This window comes from Aythya ferina (assembly GCF_964211825.1).
Source record: "Aythya ferina genome assembly, chromosome: 2".
Lineage (NCBI taxonomy): Eukaryota > Metazoa > Chordata > Aves > Anseriformes > Anatidae > Aythya > Aythya ferina.
In genome coordinates, this window is record NC_140297.1 from 53,504,853 (window position 1) to 53,532,624 (window position 27,772).

At 39.6% G+C, this 27,772-nt stretch overlaps 1 protein-coding gene across 1 annotated transcript in view; it reads left to right on the forward strand.

The window, feature by feature from the left end:
- CAP2 (cyclase associated actin cytoskeleton regulatory protein 2) overlaps positions 1–27,772 on the forward strand; it is a 63,838-nt gene that overhangs the window by 13,108 nt on the left and 22,958 nt on the right. The window contains exons 3-4 of the mRNA XM_084508390.1: positions 2,013–2,113; positions 16,853–16,930. Of these exons, the coding sequence (XP_084364516.1) occupies positions 2,013–2,113; positions 16,853–16,930 (179 nt within the window). The remainder of the gene's footprint in view (positions 1–2,012; positions 2,114–16,852; positions 16,931–27,772) is intronic.

Sequence of the window (27,772 nt, forward strand, 5' to 3'; positions counted from 1 at the left end):
GTTGCTGATGCAGGTAGGAAGGACAGCAGCAGTTCTTCAGTTTGGATGATGGATGCACACAGACTGCCACAAACGTAATTCTCTATGCCTGCATTACTGTGTCTCGGGAGAGGTTCAGTCAGTCTCCACAGCAATTGCAGAGCCATCAGTCTTACAGAACAGGTCTCTCTTTCTTTTCCTACTTTAAAACTGACTCTATGCCAAAGAGTGTGACATTTTTAAAGTTTGTAGAGGAAACAGATATGCTGCTTTCTTCTACCGTGCCCCCTCCCACTAAAAGACCATTCCATAACTGGAAGCATTACAAAAAGCAAGCTTGCCTTGTTTATTAATACATTTTTGGAAACAACAAAATAGTGGGGAGCATGGGAGGAATGTACCTTTACTTGTTTCCTACAATGACAAGATTGCAAACAAATCATTCAATTGTTCTGCGCAGCCCACTATAGTAAATTCTCCTGGGAGTTAGCTGTATTGAATAGCAAAAAATAGCACAGTTGCTTTCTAGTTTTGCATAGCACAATTGCCATTTGGTGAACTGCTATTTAGAAGTCTGATCTAAAGGAAAAGGTTACAATGATTCTCTTGGAGACACACACAGATTTTGACAAAGAAGGCAAATGGGCTTTGGAAAGCATCTCCACAACTAAAACCTTTTGTACACTAGGTCATTCGAGGGGTTTACACACAAACACTTAATATGGAAGAAAGCCCAGAAATTCCTCAGAATTAAAGGTGAGTGACATCAAGGGAACAAAAGGAGCCTTGAAATCCCGCCTAGCTGTCTAACTACAGTGTGTTTTTTTTTCACACAGGCCATTGCAAACTCCAATTGCCAAAGCCTTTCTTTTTTCTGTCAAGGAGCCAGATGACTCTTATGAAATAAAGAGGGCTTTCAAGATTATGAATTTGGACACAATTGTCATATAGTGCCAAAAGGTTAAAGCAAACTCTCTGGAGAAAGCCTGGTACCTCTTCAGAGCAGCCTTTAGGCTTCATTAAGGAGGGAGAGAGGCTGGGAAGAATATTAACCTTGGTCTCTCAGATCCTACAGATGCCATAAATTCACACATGCATTGCTCATGCTGGACCTGGTACAGGTTCTGAGGCATAGACTTGACGATATGTCAGGGAGGAAGGAGTGGGCTGGAAAGCATCCAAGGAAAGATTACTTTTGCTATCTTAAACATTATCACATAAAGCCATGTAGAAAGCTAGTTACGTAAGAAACTGAGTCTCATCCTAGTCTTCTGATTGTCCGCTCGATCAGGAAACTGCTCTGTATACCATACAGAACACAGCATCTTTACTCCTCCGTCAGTATATATAGCACATACATAATCAGGGGGATGTGCTAGCTACAAGAACTCTTTGAGCCTTCCTTCTTCGAGGACAGTTTTATAAGGTCACACAACAAAGTAAGGAAATTACAATACCACATCTCACTGCATCAATTGACTGCCAGTCGTTTGACAAGACTCTACCTTGCTGGCAATCAAATAACTTGTAAATGACTGCCAAACAATACAGTGAGTTGCAGGAATGGGTGTATGGTATAAAAATAGTAGTTCAGTAAAGAGCAGATTCTTTTTAGGGGATGGTATTTGTTTTATGTACAGTAATACGATTTTGTTATGACAATCACCCTTGTCGGGCCAGTAGGCCTTTGAAGGGCTGGGAAATATTTACTATAGCACCTGTTATTTTAATATAAAAGAGGCTTCTTACTTACAGTATACAAAGACAATTCCCTTCATGCTCCTTGCCAGGTTATACCCTGGAGCAGGTGGTTTGTTTTTCTTTCTTTCTATTTAGAAAAACAATCATTATGCATCATTTTTCACTGATTTTCACCAATTGCACAAATCAGCGAGTAAAGCAGAAATTAAGTCAAAGCAATTTTCCCTGGTTCTATGGTATTTCTCCTCCATGTACTACACAGGAAGAATATAGAAGCTGTATACATGATGTGCTTTTTGAGCCCATTATAAGGGAATGCTCTTCTCCTGCAGGCATAGCACCCTATGTCGAAGCGTTTGATAGGCTGCTGAATGGAAGTGTTGCTGAGTTTCTCAGGTACAGCAAGATTCTTGAAGGTGATGTGAAGACACATGTGAGTATTACTCAAATTTTCCACCCACGGTATAAATGTACAAGTCTTGGAAACTGCGGGACCAGCCTTGATTGCTGAGTAGAGGAGAATTTTAACAGCAGTTCTCTGAATGATTAGTCCTTGAAAACACAGGCATAACACACTGAGGGCATTTGGTTGGGGAAGGACTTCTGGATTCATAAGAGGCTGCCCCTCTTCTACAGCACCAAAGGCTTAAGATTATAGCATGCAAAATATATCAATGTTCTCAGTTGCAAGCAATTTGAATTGTCCTGTTGGCTGCTAAGGTTCCTTTGCAGAACAGGAATGTAGTTAAGAACATGAGTCAGCAATTGAGCAACAAACAATAGGAAGAAATGATGAAATTAATTTATTTTTTTTTTTTCATTTTATTTTTAAGCCTGCCGTCTGTAAACTTGGTGGTAGAAGGACAAATATGGACTCATTTTACCACAGTTCCCAAAGCTTACCAGTATAGGTTTTGCCAAAAAAACACCCACAAAAGATACCCACAGGGTCAGTTTGAGCTAGGTCTGAGTGTGAAGCTTTTGACATTATCTAATGGATCCCTGCAGTCAGGCCCATCTCCATGTGTGTTCATGATTTCCCAGTTCCTTGCAGCTGCTGCCCCGCGTAACAAGCAGTGCAGCCAGAAAAGCATGCAGCCCTGCAAGCTGCTGGGATTGAAAGGACAGCATAAGTACTTTGCAAGACAGCCAAAGCAAGCAGTTTGTTCACAGAGCAAGAGCTGTGAACTGTCTGAACTGTGTTTTGTCTATGGTGTTACAAGTTCTTGTGAGTAGGGTAGAGATTCTGAGCTGGTTAGGCCTGAAGATCTAGAGGGAGTAAGGAGAATGGGTGGTTCTAGAGGATCCCTGTGTTTTTAAGGAAATGCTGGATTTCCTTTTTTTTTTGTAAAAGGAAATTATACGTAAAAAAGTCTTTTTACATTAACAGCTATTCTATAAGCTGCTATGTATGTACTTTGCTCTTAAAATAAATAAGAGGAAAATTAATAAACTGGGGAAACAATCCCTATACACCTAACAGAGCAGAGAACAGATCCCTGGAAGGATCTGTCCTAGCCTTGGTCATGAAGTTCATTAAGCACCATTATTTTGCAGTTGATTTCTCAACAGTTTAAAACCAATATACAGAAGTAGCCTTGGCACTGCACCCCAACACAAAGCAATGAAAAAGTTCACATTTAACATTGTAAATGACTAAACCCTCTGTAATTTACAGTATCTATAAATGTTTAAATCAGTAAATGTATTAATTTGCACATTTGTCACTATTTGACATTTATAATTGAGTCCATATAAAATAATATGTATAATTTATCTGCCATGTCTGTGGATAGTCCCCAGCATATTGTTGATGATAGTGTAATGCAAACCATAATAAGGAGCAAGTATTAGGACTACAAGATTATACATAAATGACTTTCCTTTACATAAAGGAACTGGTGATTCTGATTGCAGCCTATTAAATATTCTGAAATCTTAGATCCCGAATTTACAGCACGAAGCAGACCGTGGATGCCTTATGCTCATACTTATCACTGCAGCAACATCTGTGCTTTACCTTAACAAGTGGAACAAGGAGTATTTTTCTTCTGGGTGTCTTATAGACCATGTGTCCTCAGCATTATACTTGCAGCTGCTGTCTCTGCCACATAATTAGCTGAAGGGAAGGTTGTATTTTATTTCAGAAAACACCTGTTGCCTAGAAAACCTCACATACCTGACTGACCAGAATGGTAATATGAGTGAAAGAGAGACTTTATATTATGCTACAGATATAAGGGATTTAACATGATGTGTTTCGTGCTGATTGCTGTAGGGATTGTGCGGTTTGTGTTTCTGATGAAAGGAAGAACACAGCCATAACTCGTATCTGTTGTGCGCCCCACGCCTGTTCTTTCAGCATGCTGAAATAGTCTATTGAAAGAGAACAAAAATAAAAAAGAAAACTAACAGCTAGCTCCTGGCTCCATGCAGCACAGTGGATTTTACAAAGATTAGTTTATCAAAGAAGTGTTCTGCTTAGACTCAGTCTTGAGAGCAACATATTTCTCATTCAAATTACAGTACAATGCTGAAGCTCTGAGGTCAACTTCATGAAAGAAACTAACCACTTTTTAAACGACAGATAAAATGGCTAGCCTTTTTACGTAGTCTACTGAAAACAAATTATCCTTAATGGCTAGGACGAGATCCCTTTCCTGTTCTATCACTGTGGGATAAAAATGTGGTGATTATATGGGTGTTTCTGTGGCATACAGAAATGCCCCTAGAGGCGCAGAGTTTATGAAGGACCTGTATGCTGTCTGTGCCATAACGACAGAGCATGTGAAGTTGCTGAATAGTGAGCATGGCCAGGATTGCTGCCAACCAGCTGTCCTTGGCCTGACATACCAGTGCCTCGGAGGCTGTCACCAACTATTACAGGTTAGAACAGCCCTGAAGCTGATGGACCATGTGTGCCAACACTGGACCATTCTTCTCTCAAAATGAGGGAATTCAAAAGCAGTAAAACATAGACTGCGGGCCTACAGCATAGACAGTTCCCTCGTAACCAGCAGATATGATAGCAGTGGATGATTGCTAGACCACAGAGATACAAGTCCTTTCATTATTTGCCCTGATGCATCCACCGCTACAGAAAATGTGCTGAGGATGATGGCGAGCTGCCTGAGGAAGACAGTCTACCTTCAGAGTGTGTCCCAGTGGGAACACTGGGCAGGCAGATTTGGTGGGCTCTTTGCCATGACAAAGCATAGCAAGCAGGATTTCAGAAGAGTAAGAACAGGTTTTTGTGATGTGTTTATGATGAGCTTCTATGCATTGTTTTTGTTTTTGTGGTATCTCAAGTGATGGGACACTTTGGCTCGAGTTCGAACAATGTACCAGATGAGACATAATGATAAGAAGAGAATGTACTAGTTCTACAAGAAAAAGACAGATAACATAAAATTTCCATATTATAGTATTTCATGTGATATGGAACAGAGAAGAATTACAGCCTCCCTGTCAAACACATGCACTAATACTTGCCTTTTTATTATTGTTTATTTGTAAGAATCCTCTAATCTCCAAACCCCAGCAGTTCAAAGAACAGATTGACTGGGTGATTCAGTTATATTCCCTTTTCTCTCATCCAAGCTATTTAGCTTGGAAAGGTAAACCAGAGAAACATTGACATCTTTCTCCTCCCCTCTACCATCAAATTCCAGCTGCTGAAATGCAGAGCTCAGACAGACAACCAACTACATCATGTAGCATAGATTGAAGCACTCAGGAATACAAAGGCTGTTGGTTAGCTTGTTCCTTACGGGGAGAGAGTGAAGATACAACTCAATTACCTGTATGACCATGCAAACAACATGCCAGGGGAGCAGCAATTAACAGAACTGTATCCCACCTGTAGGGATTCTCTGTGTGCATCCACTGATCTGTTTCCATTGTGAGCAGAGGAAGCAGTGTTCACGCTATGGAAATGCTGTTTGTATGCACATACCCACAAAGGTTTCCTTTTCTTTATCTATTACTCAAACACTATGACATTCTCCTCTGCTCCTTCCAGGCACAGTCCATGTGAATACAGACAGACATCTGAAGGCAGGAGTTATCTTTAATGAGGTATCTTTTACAAGTTATCTTTATATTCACACTCTGCAAAGTGCAGCTCCAGTTTGGCCCATCAGCAAAGTTAAAAAATTATAGCGTTCCCATTTCTTCCAAAGAGTAGTTATTACACATGCCATAGCTGTATCTTGCCTTTTCTTGTGAAAGATGCTGAAGAATTAGTCAATGACATTCACAGCCCTGAACTTCGAACCGGATATTCTGTCTGTGACATACCGAACAAACACTTTTGCGCTTCATATTACCTAATCAAAGCACAGACTATCAAACCCATTATTTGGCTGATTCCTCATTAACAAGACAATTTGCTTACAGGGCAACAGAATGCACAAGTGTACTCTCCATGTTGTTCTTTTGTGCCCAGAGGCTGTGTGGTTTTAGGCATTGTGTTGAAAGTTGAATTAGAGCTCAGAGGAGAGGATGATGTCAACATGCCCAAAGAGAAGCTCGCTGTCAGCCTGCCTTTGCATTTCTGTGATAGCTATTTTCTGGTGGATGAAATAAACACCAAACCAAGTAGCTACCATAGGACCTGGAAATACAAAATTAAATAAATAAAAGAATAATGACAAATATTTTTTACAGTCTAGAAAATAATCTGCTGAAATAGACTAAACATAGAAAACAGTTCTGCCATCCATCAAAGTGAAAGCAAAAAGAACAACAGCAAATAATCAGCAATAAAAAAGCAACCTTGGAAATGTATCAATATTAGAATTTATTTTTAATGATAATTCAGTAATATTTCTCACCTTGCATGTCTAACATAAGATATTCATAGCATAAGCAATGAAGAATATTCGCTTTATTATGACAAGCAAGCTGGAAATACAATGTGCACAGTGTAGGCAAGTGGTTAATCCAGAACAAGTATCATTTTTAGGTGCTTTACAACTTTTGATTGGTCTTTTCCAAGGGATGACTTCACTCCTGGCCTAAGGGTTGGATCTGGCTTTAAAACAAGTGGGGTTTATTGGGTCAGGTGCAGTGGCGTGCAGACCTGGTTGCACTCATCTAACTGTAAGACACCTGGTTGGCAAGAAACATGGCTCTTAAGCATGAAGAACATGGCCATGGCTAGTATAGACCAACACCCCCTGGAAGAGTGGGAGTTTTTCCATTAATTTTGATGAAACCTGGATCAAGCTGTTTGTTTCTTGATACTGACATTGCACCAAATGCCACTTGCTTTTCCTCTTATTGAAAAAGGCCAGGAAGACACAAAATTCTCACAGACCCTTCTGAAAAATGTGTGATGGCGGCCAGTACTGTGCCTTTAGTAGTGTATTGCTGGCACAAGAAACACACACCTGGAAATTTAGGCTAGTGGTGGTGGGAATACATAACGAGAACAGTCCATATGGCATTTCCTCAGTCAGAAGCACAAGAAGTCAGAAACACAAACAGTCAAGGCTGTCAACAGTCTTCATAACCTGTTTTCATGGGGCTTGCTTCTTTGCACAGGGAATAGTTCAAATCTAAATCCAAATGTTTGTTTCAAAGTAGTGGAGTCGATCAGGGGCCGTTTTTTGGATAAGGCTCTAAAACCGTTGGCCCCTAAAGCGGGGATTACATCTGTATGTGGTTACCCAGTAAAACAGGAGGTTTTGATTCCAAAAAGAAATCAGAAGAAAAGGATCAGAATAGTATGACTGGGAAGCCTTAAATGCGATGGGAACCAAAAGAAAACTCCATCGTGTTTGCCCATGAAAATGTTGGATGATAACTTGCACTTAAAAAAAAAAAAAAAAAAAAACACAACTGATAGTGAAAGGCTCTTTAATCTCCCATATGGATTCAGAATGATACCCAATGTTCAGACTAGATTTAAGGTGCATCTTTTACCAATTAATGTAATTAATGATTGGAGCAATTTACCAAGGCACACAATGATTTTTCAGCCATTTTAAGTCTCTAAATAAGAACTGATCATATGCTCTAGCTCATGCTAATTTTGTTAGCCTCTAAAAATCTTTCAATGAAGCCCTTTATGAACAAATTTGAACCTACTGACATGAAACCTGTTTTTCTCAGTGGTTTTCCATGGATTCCTTACAAAAAGTCTACAGACCTAGAGGCATAAGTGCCCCACAGGTTGAAAAACACTGCCTCAGCTTAAGCTAAAATCATGAGGTGATACAATTACATGACTAAATTAGTTAGCTAAATAACAGGTATGGACCAGCTGCACTCACAGCCACACAGTGTGACTGTGTCTCAGTTAGGGATGATGTGAGACGTGGAGCTGGTGGAGATCCCAGGTTCATGAGGAAGTCTTCAGAAGCCTTGGTAAGATAATCAGACTTTTATCTTTCTCTCTGATTCAAAAGCGGTCCAGGTTTGTGAGTGCATAGGTGACGGTCATCTTAGCCACTCAACCTCTGAAAAGTGAGGTCTGGACTACTTACAATAGCAATTTCCAGTGAACCACTGGCAAATGAAACTATCTCGGTCCATCAGGAAAACTAAGACAGAGAAGCCAAGAGAAAACATTCCTGCTTTCAACATCAGGATGAACTCCTCATGACTGAAAACTCTTTACTGGTACCAGTGCTCGTGGTTCTTATTTCTTTTATGAGGAATTATGATTTTTCTTGTTGGAGCTGTAACACTATTTAAGCCCATATATTTCAAGCTGAAAAATAGGTATCCATGGATGTTTTTTGTTGTTGTTTTTTAAAAACAAAACCAACTTCATCTGAGTTTTGAGTACCACACCATGACACTTATCTCCCGTACTTGATTGACGTCATTTGTTGCTACAGGCTTTGAGCAAGTCTTTTATTAATTTTTGGTCCCATTCTTTCCGAAAAGCACATGCACAGTCTTTTCACTCATGCTGCCACCCCATCCCTGACCTGCTTTTATTTTGTTAGTTGGTGGTTGCAACTGTTTTGAGTGTATAGAAATGCTGGGATTGGAAACTGAGAAGGCTGTTCATTGTAGTCAGCAAAAAAACAAACAATGAGCTCAGAATCTGGCTCTTCAGTCAGTTTCTAGTAAAAAGGAGTTCAGTGGATAATGAGAATTAAGTCACAAGGGAAACCAATGCGCAGTTTGAATGTTGTTTTAAATAAGCTGGGAGTGCTGTCAGGAGTGATGAGGATAAAATGTGGCTAAAGATATGTATTGCCTCTTTACAGTTTGAATTGCATGATCAATACGGCAAGATTTCTGAATGCTGAAGAGCCCACTGGGAGAAATTAAACCATGTCACTGTCACTGCTCACTTCTGTTAGTCTACTGACATCCATAAATTGAACTATATATTTCTACAATTAATCTGAACTGCAAAACAGCTCAATCTTTGCTATTTTGTCTCATCTATTTAACTGGGTTTTATTCTAAAGCTCAGAGCTACAATAAAAAGATTGGTTTAAAGATCTCAAAGTAGTTCTTCCAGGCTGCAATGTTTATTTTTTGTTGTTTCAGTACATGTCCTGTTTAAAGAACAACCTTAGGTCAGAGTAGCTTTTCAATCCCATCAACATGCATGTCAGTATCTACTTTGCCTTTCAAAGAGGCTGAGGCCCAACCTCCAAGTAAATCTGGCCTTTCGGTATTTAGCACCTCTGAAAAGCAAAGCATGCACCAGGTGAGAAGAAACCTTAATTATTGCTATAGAACTCCTTGTATAGTTCATATATATGAACTTCCTTCCATATTACTGCATTTTGGTCTGGGTCTGGGATTCTTCAAAGGCAATACAAGTGGAAGTGAATTACCAGGGGATGGATTCTGGCATTTTTAGCCTTTGAGGTGTTTTTAGGGAGCTCTGTGGGACTGTTTGCAGGAAGAGGTGGGTAATAATGTCAGAAGTTGTCCTGAAGTGTGCAAGAGGCAGAACATGCAAAACGCCATTTCAATACATGAGCCTGTTTCTCCAAGCTCTCTTGCTGAAGACGGTGCAATTTCTTAGAAAAGGATGAATCTCCAGTCTTTATATTCAGTATTTTTCAGACACAGAAAGTCAGGAAATAAGGTCCTTTACAGAGTGCCAAGTGAACACTGCTAAAAGAATATTTATGAAGTGATGCCTAAACAAGTGATGTAGCTTTTTTAATTTACAGTGATAAGCATCTGGAGTTCCTAGAACTTTTATTTGTTAAAATGGGGACACGTGAATGCCATCCTAAAGCGTGTTAATCATAGCTTTTCAGATATTCCCTCAGCACGTATTTGGACCTCCACTGAGAAGAGCTTGTAAGGCCACTGCTGGGGATGGGGAGGGGGAATGCTTAGCAGCAGACTTCAGTGGCAAAACAGTCCATCAGAGAAATAACTGGGGTTCCTACAGCCGGTGCAGGCAAAAGCACATGTCAACACATGTCAACAAGACGTGCAGATCCCTGAGATCTCTGTGAGACTCCCCTACATCTCTACAGCTTGTGTAATACAGAGAAATAAAATGACAAGTGAGTAACAGCTTAGCCCAAACAGTAACTATCCAACTGTCTTAGGTCATTAGCACTGAAAGATCTTTAAGACCAATACTGTCTGAGCTTCACCAGACATAAGAGCTGTGAGAGCCCTGAGTGTTTTATGTCACAGCCCCGCTCACTGAAAGGTCAAACCAGTGAACCTAGATGCAGATGCTACTCTGAAATAACAAATAAATAATGCTGGCTGGTGCTGCATGCAGTTAACATGACACAGCGTTTCGCACGCTGGCAGACAGAAACAGCTAGAGAGAGCGGCGCTGCTCTAACCTCAGCTTGGTACTGGACCGGCAGTAGCAATGCTGAGAAATTTTAGCAAAAATTCCCTAATATAGACATCGCTATGGAGGCTGCAAAACGCTACAAATAAATAAATAAATACATAAAAATCGCAGGACAGATGATTGGTGGTAGCCAAATGGGTCTGTCTGAAAATAGCAAGTATCTGAGGTGGAGGCTGGCTCCGTCAAAATCAATGGCAAATCTCCCACTGACTTCAATTTTTACGACAATTTCAACCCTGTTTTCTATATGGACCAGTAAGAGAAAGGTGACAGTTTTTTTTTTCTTTCTTCCCTTTTTCTTTTCCAGTATAAAGTGCACTGTTTGGAGAGCTGCCACTGACTCGTCAGCATTTGGCCCAGTTTTAAATAAATCTATATCAGCCAATTAGCTGTACAAAATAAATGCTGTCTCTTCAGCTGGCCTGGATAGTTTCTATGGCAGCCCCATATTTAATCTAAACTCCATTCTTTTTCCATTTCTTGCCCTTCAAGCCACCAGCCACTTCACCACTTCACTTTGAAGAGGCTGTTGGAAGCAGAATGTAAAAGCAGACTGTTTCTCTTCCCCTGGCAGTCCTGTTCCCTTTACAGAGAGATTGGGGTATTTGCTCACAGCAGTGAAGCTCTGTCTGTAGATGTCACTTGCCATCAGTCACTGTGTCTCTTAGACCCAAAGGACCCAAAATTATTTCTGCAGAAACTATGATTAAAACTCAGGATCACTAAATCCCCACTCTTTTCCCCCATGTCCTGTTTAATATTTTGTTTCAGAATAGAGTCAGTAAGTTTGTTTCAGAAATCCAAAACATATACATATCTGTGTTTTGATTTACAAATATCACTTGTAATGTCAGAGGGTATATATATGCACGTGTGTCATTCTCCACTAACAGAAGTTCAGTGGATTCTGATATTTACATTCTTCTTTTCAGTGCTGTGACTGAGGAAATACGTTATTAAATATAATTACCTTTGTCAAATTTAATATTATCGGGTCAATAGGTTAATTTTATTGACTAAATTTCATTAGGAAATCATTGGTCTGTTTCTCTTACTTCTATTTAGTTTTGATTTTTTTTTTCCAAAGACTGAATTTACTTGTAACTTGAGATCTGAATGCATGTGCCAGTCTTCCTCTTGTAGTTTGCCAAACTGCTGTCACATAAATAAAGTTTGTATTCATTACTGCTTGGATACCAGAGTGATGGGCAACTTAGACTGAATAAAATGTTTAAAATGCGAAAGAGGCAGATCCTAAGATCATGTCTGCTCTGGAGAACTGAACTTTCCCAAACCAGGCTGGTAGCAGTTGAAGCTTCTGGTTCAGTGCAGCTATGTCAACACAGTCTGAAACGGTGCGAGTTGGGGTGTAATCCACCCTCATGCTGCGTTAAATGGGTCGGAGCCCTTGGACATCTCTCACAGCCTCTGGCAATTTTTTGAGCAGTCATTTATGGGAGATATCAAAACCTAGCACCGTACGGTGACAGAGTAGGTTAAATGTGTTGTCATTAAAAAGATGATTTCTAGATATGTATGATTCCTCCATTAACTTCTTCAGGCTTAACTGTAGAGAGGACTGTCTGTGCTGTGACTGTGATGGGGATGGAGAGGTGACTACTCACTGCAGTCAGCCTCAGATTTCAACAGGAGTGGAACTGGGCTGACGTCGAACACGTCAAAATTCTCTTCTAACCATACCAACCACCTAAGGCAACTACCAAGCACACCTGAGTTTACTGATAGGGAATGGCATACCAGACAGCTGTGGCATTCAGGCCCGGTCACAGCCATCTTCTCCAGCCTTTAACACAAGCAGCTAAAACAAAGCAGGAAAGGTTTTGAGGAATTTGCTTCCTTCGGTATGCTTACCTCAGCTGCAGAATCTGTCTGATGATTGCTGTATCCATGCACAATCCTAAGAAGCCCAAAAAGATTACGCAAAGTTTTTAGACGTCAAGTATCTGTTGCTCCTAAATATCCCATTTCTATCTGCAGATAAATGTGTGCAAATTTGTGTTCCAGTCTACTCTGATAAATTTACTCATGATTCCCATGCATTTTTGACACTCGGGCCTCATTACTATCATTCATTATAGCTGAAAGAGTTTCAGCTGATTTATTCTGTGGCAATCTCTTGGCTAAGTATCACAAGCTGTTGAGAAAAATCCCCTCTGAAAATCCATTTGAGTGAAATGAGTGAAATCCATTTTCACTCATTAGTCTTCAATGGATATGGGGGTCTAATGAAAGAGTCAGCTCCCTATAATAAAATAAAATAAAAAAAAAAGAATGCTGTCTGCTTAGTTACACAGCCTGCCTGCTAACTAGAAGGAAGTAGCAATGAAGTGTCACACTTCAAAGACTCAGAGAAAGGACTGGGACGGTGATAGACTGAGCTACTGCATCCATAATGAGAAGAAGCTCTTCTAATACTTCCATGGGATGCATGGAAAGAAATACTGCGTGCTCAGATGTAGTAAAACTCAGAATCCCATTTTCAATGTTGTTGAAGAAAGAAGGGAGTAACTGTGGCAGAAGTCCTCTAAAACTGTGCTTGTAAAAGCACACAGAATGTGTTAGTATTTTCATTAAAATTTAAATTCAAAGGTGTGAGATGTGAGTGCTTTGTTTTTCATACAGCTAAAAACCTTTGAGGCTGGATATACTTTGGGGATACAGTATCCACAGTCAGTAGTATGTAGTCCTCTGACCACTGCATGTTTCCAATGTCCTACAATAAATAGGGGGTAATAAAAAATGTGATACAACTTTAGTGTACCAGAGGAATAACTCAAGAGTGTTACTAATGTCATAGGTGCCCTTAACAGCAGGAGACTTCTAAGAGACACCTCCCAAACAATTTGAGAAAGTGGCCTTGATCACAGTCTGATAAATATAAAAGAGTGATACTTGTCTGGATGAGAAGTATATCCTGATGCCACATCCAACAATAGTTTCACGTTGGTCAGATGAGCAAGGCATGTGTATGAGGCAATGACGGTCCTTTAGGAACATCACTGTACATTTTCCAACAGTCTGTCTCTAGCTATGATCAAATTCCAGTGCTTTGGCAGAAAATAAGTAAAAGTCTGACAAGAAACCAGTTGTGACATTGTAATCTGAGTGGAGGTTGTAGTCTGAGTGGAGAAAAAAGTCCTACTCAGTCTCTAGGAGTTACCAGTGGGAACCCAAAAGCATGGATTTAATACAGCGTAAACAAAATGACAGACACATTTTTTTTCAAATCTCATTGATGTTACCAGCTCAGTATATGTTGAAGAATTCATAAAACAGGCTTAATTTTCTCTATCTAAGAGAACTTTGCTCTTGTTTTATACTCTGTTTTATCAGCTTGCAAAGTTCTGTCTTAAAATAACATTGGTTCTTTGAGGAATACCAGAAAATGTTTTGCCACGTACATTGCAGAAATGCATAAACACTTTTCACAAAGCTGGCTCCCTAGCTTTTCTACCTACATTTTCCAGTCTTCAGCATTTCTAATCAATCTGTTCCTCGTTTACACCCCAAATTTAGCATTGTTTTAAATTGCAGGGGGAGGAGGAGGATAGAACTGCTAAACTTTGTCCTGTTCATATTACCTGTGACAACAAAGTTATCTTACTCTTCTCGAGTGATGAGTAAGCCATTCTCAATAGTATTAAACCTCACAACTTTGTGTTGCCTCCAAATTTTATGAGTGTACATGTAATTTTTGCTCCTAGAACACTAACAAACGTAGTGATGGTTCTTTAAACTAACCCTAAGAAACATGGCTAGCAACTTCCCTCCTCTCAAATAACACCTTCTGTAGTGTACCCTACTGTTGTCTCCACTTTTTCCAGCTTCTTCTCTAACCTAGAATTTTTATACTAATTTGCATTATTTTCACCTAAAGTAAGGATTTCCCCCGAGGATCAACAACATTTTATGTAATATCTCTATAGACTAGATCTGGTCCATTATCCTTGTCTAAGAAACTGACAGCTCAAAACAATCCCCAACAGTAATGATTTTAACCACAGAAAATAACACGTTGCAATTTCTCTCATTTTTAATTTGCATCTCTGTTTTTAATCACTCGTTTTGAATCTTTTCTCAATGTGTATGGTGCTGAAATCAAACTTATACCCATGAAAGCAGTTGGCACACTTTTTTTTCCTGTTTCTTGGGTATATTTGCCCAATCCATCGTTACATACTTCTTTCACCTGGTACTATCTGTAAATGATAGGTATTAAAAATCTTTTATACTTGTGCTTCCATCTAACAAGGTCTGCAGTAATGAACAAAGATGATATGGGCCCAATAATTCAGATATTTGACTTCCCTTTCAACTGGGGCAATTCCCATTGACCTATCATCATTCTCCTTAGTTATCCTTTAATTATCCTCACGTATATCAAACTCCTTGAAGATTGGGGAAAAGTATTTATTCAACAGTAGCTAAGTTAAACATCAAGAACAACGTAAGGATGCCCAACTTACCCTTGAGGTCACTGCCATGGCCTCACTTCATCCCTTGATTTCTTTATTGTTCCAGTAGAATTAAAATACAAACAAAAAAACTATTGCTTTGTTCTACTTCTCTGTGCTAGACGTAGTTCAACAAGGCAGTTATCCTTCATCCCTTTGCTTCTTTATTTTATAATCCCTGAAACAAAGTTTTCCCTGATAATCAAGGCCTCTTCTCACTTTTTGTAGGTTCTGTACTTATTCTTAGTATCTTGCTTCAGTCATTTATTCACCCAGAGAGTAGCCGTTTCTCACAAATTCTCCCTCCTGCCCAGCATGCATAGATTATTTCCATTATTAATGCAAATCCATTCTTTCCTTCATTCAGTTCATTACGTTCCTCAGGCCAGTCATCTTCATTCAATTATTTTTCTATTTTCTAAAAGCTTGCCATTCTAAAATATCAATCTATAGATTTATTTTTGTCTGCCTTGCAATATTGGGAGAACTGAATCCATTCATAATCACTTCCTCCTAGAATATTATTTTTTGGTCAGCTGTTCTGCAAGATCCTCCTCACATACAAAAACTAAGCTTAAAATAACCATGCATGTTGTTGTTTTAAAAATTTCTGTACCAAAAAGTCAGTCTCCTGAAATGTCTAAAAATACCTAAACCTTGCTATTATTGATGATATTTATGTCTGTGTCTGGAGAGGTTACGTCTCTTATGCTCATACAATTTCCCTTATAATTTATTTCTTTATCCATTTATAGAAATGATTGCCCTCTTCCAAATCTCAGCCTGTCAGATCATAACACCACCTTCTACCTAAATACTGTCCAAGTTGGGCCTCTTTTACTGTTCTTGCAGGGATTTTCATCCTAACAGATAATGTTTTATTCATGCCATCACATTTTAAGATGGATAAACACAATTTGGCTGTTTTACTTTGCTGCAACTTTGGATTTCCTGACTTTTATGTATTTTAAGTTGCATCCACATAGGCCTGTATATAAAATTTACTTGTTTTCTTTTTAGATTGAAGAAACCCCAAAGAAAAACAGCATGAACTTCCCCACCCTTTCACAAAGTGGTTATAAATATACCCATTCATATTAGATTAACTTAACTGCATTTGGCTTGGCTTGGTTTTATTTAGCAATATACACTACTTATGAATAGTTCTCTTCTGTGCCGCTGATGCTTTGTTCTAGTCACTACTCACCCACTTGCGTAAGGTGATATTGGAATACTGATTGGATTCAAATCAATATACATCATTCATAATATACAGAAAATGTGTATTGTTCAAAAAAAACTGTCAGACACAGCTTTAACACAAATTCTGGAGTTCTGTTGGAGGAGATTGCCCCAAAATCTTCAACCACCATCTCTCATAGTCATTGATTTTTGGGTCTTCACAGAAATACAGGCAAGGAATGAATTACAGCACAGTCCCTCAGCAAATATGCCAAGCTCAATTCTTCTTAAACATCACTACAGGCTAGACTACAGTGCAATAGAAAGTTTGCAGGTTAGAAGTTTCAGCACTAGTAAGTTGTTATCATGCACTCAGAGCAAAAATATTGCCATTAAAATGCCTAGACATTCTCTAAAGTGTTAAAGGTAAGTCCTCCCATGACTAATCTCATACATGTTAAGCCCGAGACTGCCTATCAACTCATTTTATTTCCTATCTGAAGAAGATAGGAAACCTAACCTTAGATTTCCAAAAAAATATATAGCTAAGCTAGTATTTTAATACATTCCTTTTCCAGTCAGCTTTGCTGTGATTTATATGAGAAGCAGCAAGAAAGATTTGAGCTGTCACACTTGACTTTGAGCTGCCAAAAAGAGGTACTGAAGGTTACAGGCTAAGGTTTAATGTATATTTCTCCTTTCCTTACAGGCAGAGATGGTACGTGCTGCTTTCCAAGCACAAAGATCTTTCCTGGTGTTAGCATCTCAGTGTCAAGAGCCTCAAGAGGTAAGAAAACTAACACAGAGTTTCAAGAGGCACTGTATTAAAAAGGCCGTGTTCCTTTATATTTTGTATCAGTCCCTGAATTTGCTTTTATTTGTTACTGTATTTATGTAGAGCACTTAGAGGCTCGCTTTCAGTGTTATTAGCATGATACTGCTGTAATCAGAAAGACATGGTTCAGAGTTAAGAACCTTTTCTGTACCAATACATATAAGATCACTGCAGAAACCAAAAGAGGTTTTCTTTATAGGGCTGTAAGTGGGATCAGTTTTTCTCTAGAAGCTGGAAATGCTATGCAATACAATGGCTTTTTGCTAGCTCCACAGGGTTGCTGTGTGATCGACTCTGAAGTGAGGGAATAAGCTATTGAGAGAAAAAGAATCAATACTAGCTCCTAGACTGCATATTCTCCAGGCTGAGGTCCAGGTTAGGCTAATTTTGGAAGAGAGGCAGGGCTTTTTGTCAACAAAAGAAAAAAGCATTTTATATCAAGTTGATTTATTTACTTTTGCGGTAACCCCTCACAACTAGAAAGCTCACGGAAGCTGTGGAGTTGTTACGGTATGGCATTTGTGGTTTCAGTAGGGCCCAGTAGCACTGTATCATTCCTGGGAATGGTGATCCGGTAGCCCTTCTGTGGGATCACCCTTGACCCTTCCTTCTAGGAGTGTGCAGAGGATCAAGTCTTCACTTGCACAGGCTCACTGTGTCCTCCACTTCTGTCTTTTTCTCAGGTCCCTGCTCCATAGTTTATTAAAATCTGTATTCTCAAATCAGAACTCCCTGCTACTCGTACGAATTATTGAAACCTCACTGTCATTGGGGATCTTTGAGACACAGATTGAAAGTTTTTCCAATCAGTACATTTTAATGACAAGTATACTCAAGGAAAAAAGAAAAAAAGAAGAAAAAAAAAAAACACACAGATATTCCAGGTGAGACTTCAGATTTGTAGAGTTTCAAGTAAGAAGGGATCAGTTGTTTTTGCAGCTGTCCCTGATCTCAGAGAGTAGAAGTGGGTCATGACTCACAGAGAACAGGCAAAATTCCCACTGGTGCAGGCCTCAAGCAGTCATTTATATTGGCTGTGAATACAATTGCACCCAGTGGCCCACAAAACTCTTCGTGCTCATAGGTAAAATATTTGCCAATGAACAGTTTCCAGTGGCCCATAATGTAATGCAGTGTTCTGAATTGCTGGTGTCCCTGCTCTGGTGACCGAAAAAGCTACGGCTCGCTATTTATATGGCCTCCTGTGATAACATGGTGTCAGTGTGATTTTCTCTGCTTTCATTTAACTATCTTTTAGCACAGAGGAAGTGCCACAATACATGTGTGTGCACATCATTTCAAAGGTAAAATACCAGGAATATTACAGGTTAAGGTTCCTTCCTCAGTGACAACAAACCCAGTCCAATTACTGATTTTTTTTTAATTTTTTTTTTAACATAAAGACTGCTAGGTATACTTTTTGATAGGCATCCAAAACCAGGTTGTTAATTCTTTTCTCCTTTTTGCACAAATTTTTTTTTGTTCAGATTTACATTTGGCTATACTATAGACAGCCTGAAACTAATTGAAGGCTGCCTTTTCTGTGCAATTTGAATAGTATTTTCCACTGCAGAGAGTGACAGTTCCAGGCATCAGGCTCTTTATATCTGCATCTCACTGACAAAAAAAGATCCTTTTGCAAAGCCATATTGGTTAACAGTTTTGAAAAAGCTGTTTAGCACCAGATAACCCTATGGAAGGAAAGCAGTGGGGGTCTTACCCCCCAGGACTTTATTGGTGTGATGTCCTCTGGGCTCGGGTTGTATTTACAGCCTAGAGCCACAGAGTCAGTGTGGAATCCAAACAGGAAAGCTAGTCATTAGTGTATCAGAATGCACAGAGTAGAGAAAAGCAAATGAAGATGACAGCATATCTATAAATGCAACAGAAAAGAGAGTAATTCTGTCATTCAGCTGTCTAGACTGTTTGCTTTATAATGTAAAGCTGTGAATGAGCCAGCGAGTTGCGATTATGGCATAGTAGCTTTGCAGACATTCAGAGACAGCGGTGTGGAGACTGAGGGGATTTACTGAGTTCCTGTCATGTTGGGATGTCATACATGGTGCCTTTAAAAAAAAAAAATGGGAGGGGAAAATGCCCTGGAAAAATAAATTAGCTCAGCTCTTGCAGCTTACAAACTAATGAACAAGGAATTCAAACACAAAGAAAGCTCCTATATGTATAATAATCCTTAGATATTTTTTTTGCTTAGCAAAGGGAGAAGAGAAATACCTATCATACAAAAAGCAGTATTTTTTCCCCTCTATGAAAATGTTGAAGGCTCTAGTATTCATTTTGGTCTTTTAACTCCTTCTGTGAGTCACCAGCAAAAATTTTCAAACAGTTAAGCCTGTTTAAGTTGCTATTGCAGAGTTTTGCTTCTTGATAATGATGCTGATATTTTTTCACTTGGAATCTGCTGCAGTGCACAGCCTTTATTATCTGTATATGTGAAAATAGTAGGAGCCGAGAAGGTAATTCCAGCTGGCATACCGATCTAGCATCAACTGCAATAAATTACTTAGCAGAGCGCATGTTCTGTTACTTTTTATGGTCATGTTCTATATTTGTGTGTGCAGGGGAAGAGATCACATGACAAAACCACTGTTTGATATTCCTGTTTGTGTATGTCCCAGCTAATGGCTGCGGGATGCAGGCTCATTCAGCAGGATGGAATTCTTGAGTTTATCCACTTCTTAGAAATTATTTGCTGACGCCAAACTTCAAATGTTAAAACTAAAAAACTTATAAGTTGTTTATTATAGAGAGATGGCAGAAAGAAGATGGTGAATTGGAAAGAAATTAGACTATTGTTATATTCTGGGAGAAGTTGTTTAAAAGGCATTTTGAGAGCATATTGCCTGGGCAATTCAGAATATAACATGTTAAAGAAACCTTTCACATAAACCTTCACAAAACAATATGATATAGCCTGGTTCTCAATTTTCTTCTCCCTGTAGTCTAAGTCAAATACAACTTGGACTGTAAAATTATTATATTATATTGCATAATAATTTAAAAGTTATTAGTCTTACTGAACAACTTTATCTGTTTATCAAGTTGTTTGTTTTTTTTTAATGATCTTGAATACTAACATATGAGATCACTGGTCAAAGGCATGGCACTGAATTCATTGTGAATGGTGATTTATATATCATCTCTTTATGAGTTGTTTCATTTCACTTTGTGTTCAAAATTTTAATTATTAATTTTATATGTTGATAACTATATGTTATATGCAATATATAAATGTATTTATGTCTTATTTTAAATATTAATTATGTGTATTAATATTAATTACCAATTATAAAGCTCACAGCAATAAATAGTTCTAGAATAAGGTAAGTTGCTGCTGTGTTTATCAGGAGCTACTCACATTCACTTTATTCCTCAGACTTGTTACGTGAAGAGGGTGAGGTTTTTGTTAATGAAGTCATGGTATGTATGTTGACATTGTTGACTTGAGGCCTTATTTAAGTGTGTTTGAAGTTAAGTCTTCCTACAAACAGAAAAATGCCCTTGTAAGTAGGCAAAACTGAATGAAAGCAACTCATGATAACAAGTACTGCAAACAGATTTAAATTACAGATGCAGTTCAGACTGCAATTTATTATGTAATTTCTCATTAAACTAAAATGCTGACTTCATATGACTGACAGAACTCATGGATTTAATTACTAACATTGTGCAGACACATTCCAATTAAATACCTTGCTTGAATATCTGGAGTCTATACATTAGAAAGTGAGAGATAAGGGAGGGCTTTTTCTTTTTCTTTTTCTTTTTCTTTTTCTTTTTCTTTTTCTTTTTCTTTTTCTTTTTCTTTTTCTTTTTCTTTTTCTTTTTCTTTTTCTTTTTCTTTTTCTTTTTCTTTTTCTTTTTCTTTTTCTTTTTCTTTTTCTTTTTCTTTTTCTTCTTTTTTCCACTTAGAAAATGGGAAAAAATTAAACCCAGGAAACTGTTTTTTGAAATTATATTGAGAACCATAAGAACAAATCCTAAAGTTTTTGATTTCTTCATAGTCAAGCAAAAAATGCATTGTAGAAACAGAATAGTTCTGTAATTTCTTCGAGGAGAGTCATTCTCAGAATTTTTATATAGAATTTAAAGATGGAGATTTACAGTTCCCTACTCTCTGTTAGTTTGGGTTTGCTCTTTTTTTTCTCTCTTCTATTTGTAAATTACTCCAGTAACAGGACTCGTGGGATTTCTTATTTTGCATCCTAGCAGGATTTGTTTTCGTATTACCTTGACTTTTTTTTTTTTTTTTTTTGGCTTACATCAGTCCATTTCCCACTCCTTTTCCTCATATATACTGGAGTCACCCTTACTGTTTTCCAAAAATATAAAGACTAGGATACTCCCTGTCTTGTTAACTCATTACTTACTTACGCAAAAAAGAGTTTGAGACAAGTTTTGCTGCCATTCTACTTAAGTTAGCTGACTGCTGCAAACCTGCACCTTTGTATCTAGAAATAGCTTAAGGAAGAATTTGGTTCAGTCCTTTTAAGGTCCTCAGGTCTCCAATTTACAGAGCGGGCCAAAGAGTGACATGGACAGAGCCTGAGAATCCTGAGCTCCAAAGGGAACCCCTTCTCCCCTCCTGTCCTCTGAAATCTTGCCAAGCTGTTGACATATTTTTGTTATCAGCACGCCTACAACTGCATGCGACGCGTGGTCACAGCCTCAGTGATGGACCAACTGACAGTGTTCAATTGCTGCCTTGCAGTGTTCACAGGCTCATTTTTGGATATTGTTGCAAACTCTTACCTAGTTTCAGGTCCACTTTAGTCCTTGATTACTGCGTCACTGGAAGCGTATTGTCAGTCTCCAGATAGCCCCCTGGCACCTGTTACCTCGTAATTTTGTCTCAGAGGTGTTAGATTGCATTTAACCAGCCTCAGGCTCATGACATTTTCTGATTGTGTAGGTCTGCTTGCACCATTTTTCCTTCATTTGTGTTTGCCAGAACACCCAGGTTGATAGCCCCTGCAATGAAAAGAGTGAGGCATCTGAGACTGGGTTCTGCCCTGAGGGCAGCGCACTAGGATGTAAGAAGGCCCAGAGACCCCTCAGGATCCAGGAATACAGAAGGACCAGATCGTCTCCCAGCCTGTGCAGAAGAGAAACAGAGGCAGAGAGGCACATTAGCACCTACGTCTAGACTGGCTCACATAGTGCCACCAGGCAGAGATTCTCCAGCACTTCATGGTCCGTGTAAGAAGCAGGCTCCAGTAAGCAAGGGCTCCTTGCACTATTTTAGCCCAGTACACCTGTACTTGGACTAAGAACAGAATCACCCTGTAAGGAAGACATTATCCAAGATGGCACTCTACGTGTTGTCCAGCATACACATCTGACATAACCTGCTGGGGATCCCATAGGCTCTTACTGGAGTTCTCCTGTGCCCTAAAATAACATCCTAAAATCACCAGACTACTTTTCAATCCCTATAGCAATGTTCATGTTCATACTGTGCCATGTGAGAACCCACTGAACTATGCTGATGGGACACTCCTTTTCCCATTAAGCATCATGTTCTTTATTTCTGCTAAACACGAATCCAAACCAGTATGCTCCTTTCTCTGTGCTACCCAATTGTTTCCCAGGATTTTTGGACTGTGTGTGATCTGCTAAAAGGGAAAGCACCGGGGCTACAGCTGACTAAAAAGCAGAGCTTTTCAAGTTGACATTTTATTCCAAATTTTTTCTGGTTTTATTTTGGTCTGAATCAGACCAAAACCACTCCGAGGCTTCTTGCTGAACTGAAAATAGTCTTACAGTTTTTCACTGGGGAGATCCCAGGTGAACCACTTGAGTGTCCAGGGCTGGAAGCCCAGGACATCCCTGTCCTGGGACATGTCCATGTGAAACCTAGATGCCCTTAACAAAAACTTGTCAGATCTCACAAGTGGTGCACAAAACACGTGTGGCTCCACAGAACACCATTTTCTGACAGAACTTTGTTACTTCAGATGCTCAGGGGTACACTGGCATGGGCTACAATCTCAACAGCAACGGTTGAGGAGTAAATCAAAAGGCTGAAAAAGTTCATTTGTGTAGTTGTTGTTGAGGTGTGGGATGTTTGTAGGCTTGTGTGCCTCAAGCAGGAGAACCCCTCCTTGTTGAATGTGCTGCCCATGGGGAGCTGTAGTGGAAAGGAAAACAATAGGTAGAGCATTCAAGTCCTTTTAAAGAACAGCCAAACAGTCCTGGCCAAAAGTATTGGAGTGATTTGGCACTGCTGGAAACTGATGCACACAGTTCGTACCAGGCCCTGGAGTTCTCCACTGGTCAGCAGCTATGTGCCTTTCACGTTCCTCTCCATCTGTTTTCTGTAAGAGTCAGCGTTTCAAAACAAACCCGTGAATGACTAAATTAATAATTTGTCGTGTGGGGTTTGGGGTTGGTGTTCCCGTTTTTTTTTTTCACAAGCACAAAACTGCTACAGCTAATGTTAGATTGAGGGTTTATGTGCGATCTAAGAGGAATAAATGCCAAATACCAATTAAGTCACTTTGGAAGCACACAAATGCATGTAAGCTTCTGTGTTGATGACGCTGACCAGACGTTTCTGCAGATCTGTCTCCCTGCGCCATGGTCCTGCTGTTGCGTGGCAGTGAGTTGACATGGCCAAACCCGTGCTACTGACAAATTGTTGTTACACCCCCGTGTTCGGATTTACAGCCTAAGAAGATGAGAACGGAATAAATTCCTGTCTCTCTGTAGTTAGTTAGGAGACCTCTGAACCCTGGAAATATCAGAGGACTACAGGGATGTGAATGTGGTCATCATGCAGAAAGATCTCACTGATGGCCTCTGCCCGCCGTTAGTGCTTCCAGAGAAAGCAACACATTAGGGTGCAGGAGGCTAGACTGCAATCGTAAGAGCAAAACCCTGGTACCAGATGTGGAATACCTCCTGCTGGGAGAGATGGGGATGAGCAGTGCAAAAAGAAGTTTGGCAACTGCCAACAAAGAAGTGGTAGTGCTTCACTGGGGGAGAATTAAGGAAAGTTAAAAGAGGTAAGGGTCTGAGAAGTCCAGATTTTCACCACGAGCAGCGTGATTTGGAGGCTAACTAGCTTAGTTACTAGCTAGCTTAGATTCGCATCTGAAAAAAAATATTTCCTATATACCTCATAGAAAGATTATTCCTCAGCCTAATCTGAACACTGATTCCATTCAAACTGACACACAGCTGCAATAAAAGAGACAAGCCCTTCTTATACCACCCATATGGAAAAAAAAATCAACTCCAATTTTAAAGACTTATTTGCAGATTTACAGAAACAGAATGGGATTGCGCTTTTCAGCTTTAACTGTCAAGGCATAAGGTGTTGTTCTGGGCTCTCTTTACACTTAATGGCAGCATATCTTGAGTGCAGTCTTCATACCGTATCATCTATTAAAGATGGAAAGGATTCCTCAGGGGCATCTTTTCCTTCATTTACAATAGAGGGAATTAAGTCTCAGCTGAGAGCGGGTGCTCACCCTTGAAGTTGTTAGAACTGAGTGTGGTGGATGCCATCCATGATATCTTTCACCCCTTAAAAGTGTGGGATGGAGCCGCACCAGGCTGTTGCAGATGTAATGACTGTGTCTCCATTAAGTGGTTTAGTTCATAGGGGGGCAATGTTTTTTCTGGGTTTGTACCCCCGAACATGTATAGCATGAATGTCAGGTCCTCAGCACCAACCGTTTTGCACTGCAGAAGCATTCCCATTAGACTTGCCAACATACACAAAGACAGCTGATTCAAACCAACTCTGTATTTCAAACTTGCCTGCGAAAAATATAATGCAAGTATGATGGAGATTTTGAACTGATGGAAGAAAAGAAAACAACAGAACTGTAGACTGGGGACAACATGGACTGAAGGTTGTAGTTATGCTGTTCTGGCTGCAGCTGAGTAAAATAAAGGGGCTGCTGATCCCAAATGCTCTCAGTTTTCTTTTTCTGCTCCTACACCAAAGGTTGCCACCCCCTCGTTTAGCATAACTTGAAAGTGCATTTGTTCTCTCACCGTGATTTTTCATAATAGGCCAGGTTGGCTTAAACACTCTAATAGCGAGGTCTGAATTGTGTTGCCACCCATCAACATAAAAGTTCTTCAGTTAACAATCTTCACCCCTCAAAACCCTATAAGATTAGCTTCAAATGCATAACATCTTTAAAAGCTGTATTTTTATTTACCTGCTGGGTTTTGCGCCTTGCTGGTAGGTTTCTGAACAACAGTGGTCCTGAGAAAAAAAGTTTTCCCAAATGAAGGCTGAGATTTTCAAGTAGTCACTTGCTCAAGCACCAAAGTTTAAGCAAGCCACTCCGTTTTAGTGTGCCACAATAGGCAAACCACACCAAAAAAAAAAAAACACCACTCAACAGTTTGCCCATTCTATGAATTAAATCCAAGTGCCCCAGTCCTGTTAAACCTGTCATCAGGGGAATTTCTCCTGGGAGTACTGTGAAAATGTGGAAAAAAAAAGTCTGTTCATTGGAGTTTGTTGGAACACTGGTATGCCAGGCCTTTTTATAAAGTTAGCTCTACACTGCTAAATCTCTGAAGCCCAAGGCAGTTCTTGTTGCATGCTCTAACTTTTTATTTTTTTTTTTTTTGAGTGCTTTTGCTCCTCAGTGCAGTAGTCTTCCTCTTGATTTTAGGATAAGAATTATAAGACATGGTTCAGAGTTGACTGGTTGTTTAGGTATTAATATTTAAAAAGACAACCTGTTTTTAATAATAACGTAAAAGGGACGTGGGCACACTGGGAATTACTTCTGATATTTTCAAGTTGTGTCATTTCTGCATTTTTAAACATTTCAGCAAAAGTGATATTAAAATAGGAATGGTGTTTATACAAAGACGTTAAATTTCTGTTAAACAACTGTGCTGTGTCTTAAATGACAAGAAATCTTATCTAGCACATGCCAAAGGCATGCTGGAGATTTTTCCAACAGCTCTGATTCATCTCCTTGAATTCGTTTTTTCTTGGAGATACAGCATAGACAATCATTTTATTAACAACCAGCTGTTTTAATATTCATTGCAATAAAGAGATTATTCTTCTAGAACCCTCAGCACAACTGGTTCTGTATTGTGGAGCCAAACAAGACTGATTAGTGCCAGAATTAATGAGCCTCTCCCTATCCAGATGCCATATACACCATAACTCATCTGCAGTTTAATCACTAACTAAAAATTTAGAACGGACTGGAGGGAGACAAGGCTCAATGAAGTGACTCCTTGCAGGCCTCTATTCCTTTGTGTCTGACCGTGACACAGAAGCTGGGATCACAAGAAGTTTGTGTACACACACACACGTTACGTGCAGCCATCCAGACAAGCAGCAACTATTGCAGCATAAAACAAATGCAGAGTGGAAGGCAGGCAGGCTAGATAGCTCTTACGGTGCAAAGCTGACAGAATGGAGTTGAACATATCCTCAAGCCATTTGTGGATTGTTTTGGTGTAAGTACAGTGCCAAGTGAATGGTTGCTTTGAGCTACTTCCCTTAGTGACATCTCTTTCACCTTTAAACCTCTCACAGTGGACTTACTTTGTGGAATTACTTAAATTCACTATAGTTTTATAAACAGTTGATTCACTGGACACGTTAAGTCCTGTGGTCTGAGGGACAGAAATTCTGCCTGTACCAGTAACAGGAATCCCTCACAAAAGTGGTTGGGAGTTTTTCCACCAATGCAAGTGAAGGAGGAGGAGGAGCAGGTCTTGTGTAACCATCAGGGCAAGTGTTCGGCCCTGATTTTGCCTTCCTATCTGACGATATCGATGTGTTCTACAAAGAAAACCAGAAAACATTAACATTGTTTCATACAGAGGAAGCTAGAGGACACGGAGGTAGCACAGCTTTCCTAAAACCGAGTGGTAATTTGGCGGGAGAGCTGCAAACAGAAGCCCCATTTACGGACACCCACTTGTGTGCCCCATCCGCAGAAACATGCTGCCTCCCAGCGCTGTCTGGATACACCAGGCATCTGCCGAGCTGTATTTTTAGCCCTGATAGTCTCTTTGTCTGGAACTGGGCCATGAAGATTCACAGTAAGCTAAAGACTGTAAATATCCCTTAGACGGTATAGGAGGAAAACTGGCATCATATCAAAGCAGAACGAGCACTTTCTTAAATTTCAGTTTTGCTAACTACTGTCACACTTAGAAGATTTCCCGGAAAAATAAGAAAGAACCAACCAGCTGCAGTGTGCTGTAAACAAGCAGAAATGAGAAGGGAGAGTTCCTGCAGACTATACCATGTTGTGGCAACAAAATCAGTTTTCCAGAGCTACCAATCGTGGAGGTTTCAGGGTTTTTTCAGAAATAATGACTTATGCTGGTCATTAAGCCATAAACAAAAACTAGTTTCATCCCCTAATAATACTGCAAACATTCATTTTCTCCCAGCCCGCTTTGTTGCAGGAGGAGGCCAAGTATCCCCTGCATGTCAGATGCCCAAGCCTTTGTCAAAATTACATTATCTCTAAAATATTAAGGCTCCATTCATTGCTGGATCAAATTTTGTTTCAAAAGCTCAGAACCTATTTTTGTCCTGTTTCGGGGGGCATCTTTTGAGCTATGTTGATCCAGAGCAAACATGCCCATTTTAAGGTGACACAATATTCTGTAAAGCCGAGGTCTCGTGGGAGCCTGGAAAGAAGTATTGTGCAGAGATCAAGTAGCACATACACACACATTGCTTTGTGTGTGTCACAACAGCATTTGTCCTTCAGAATATGAGGATTGCTTTTCCCCTGCAAGCACTTAATTCCACTGAAGAAGTAG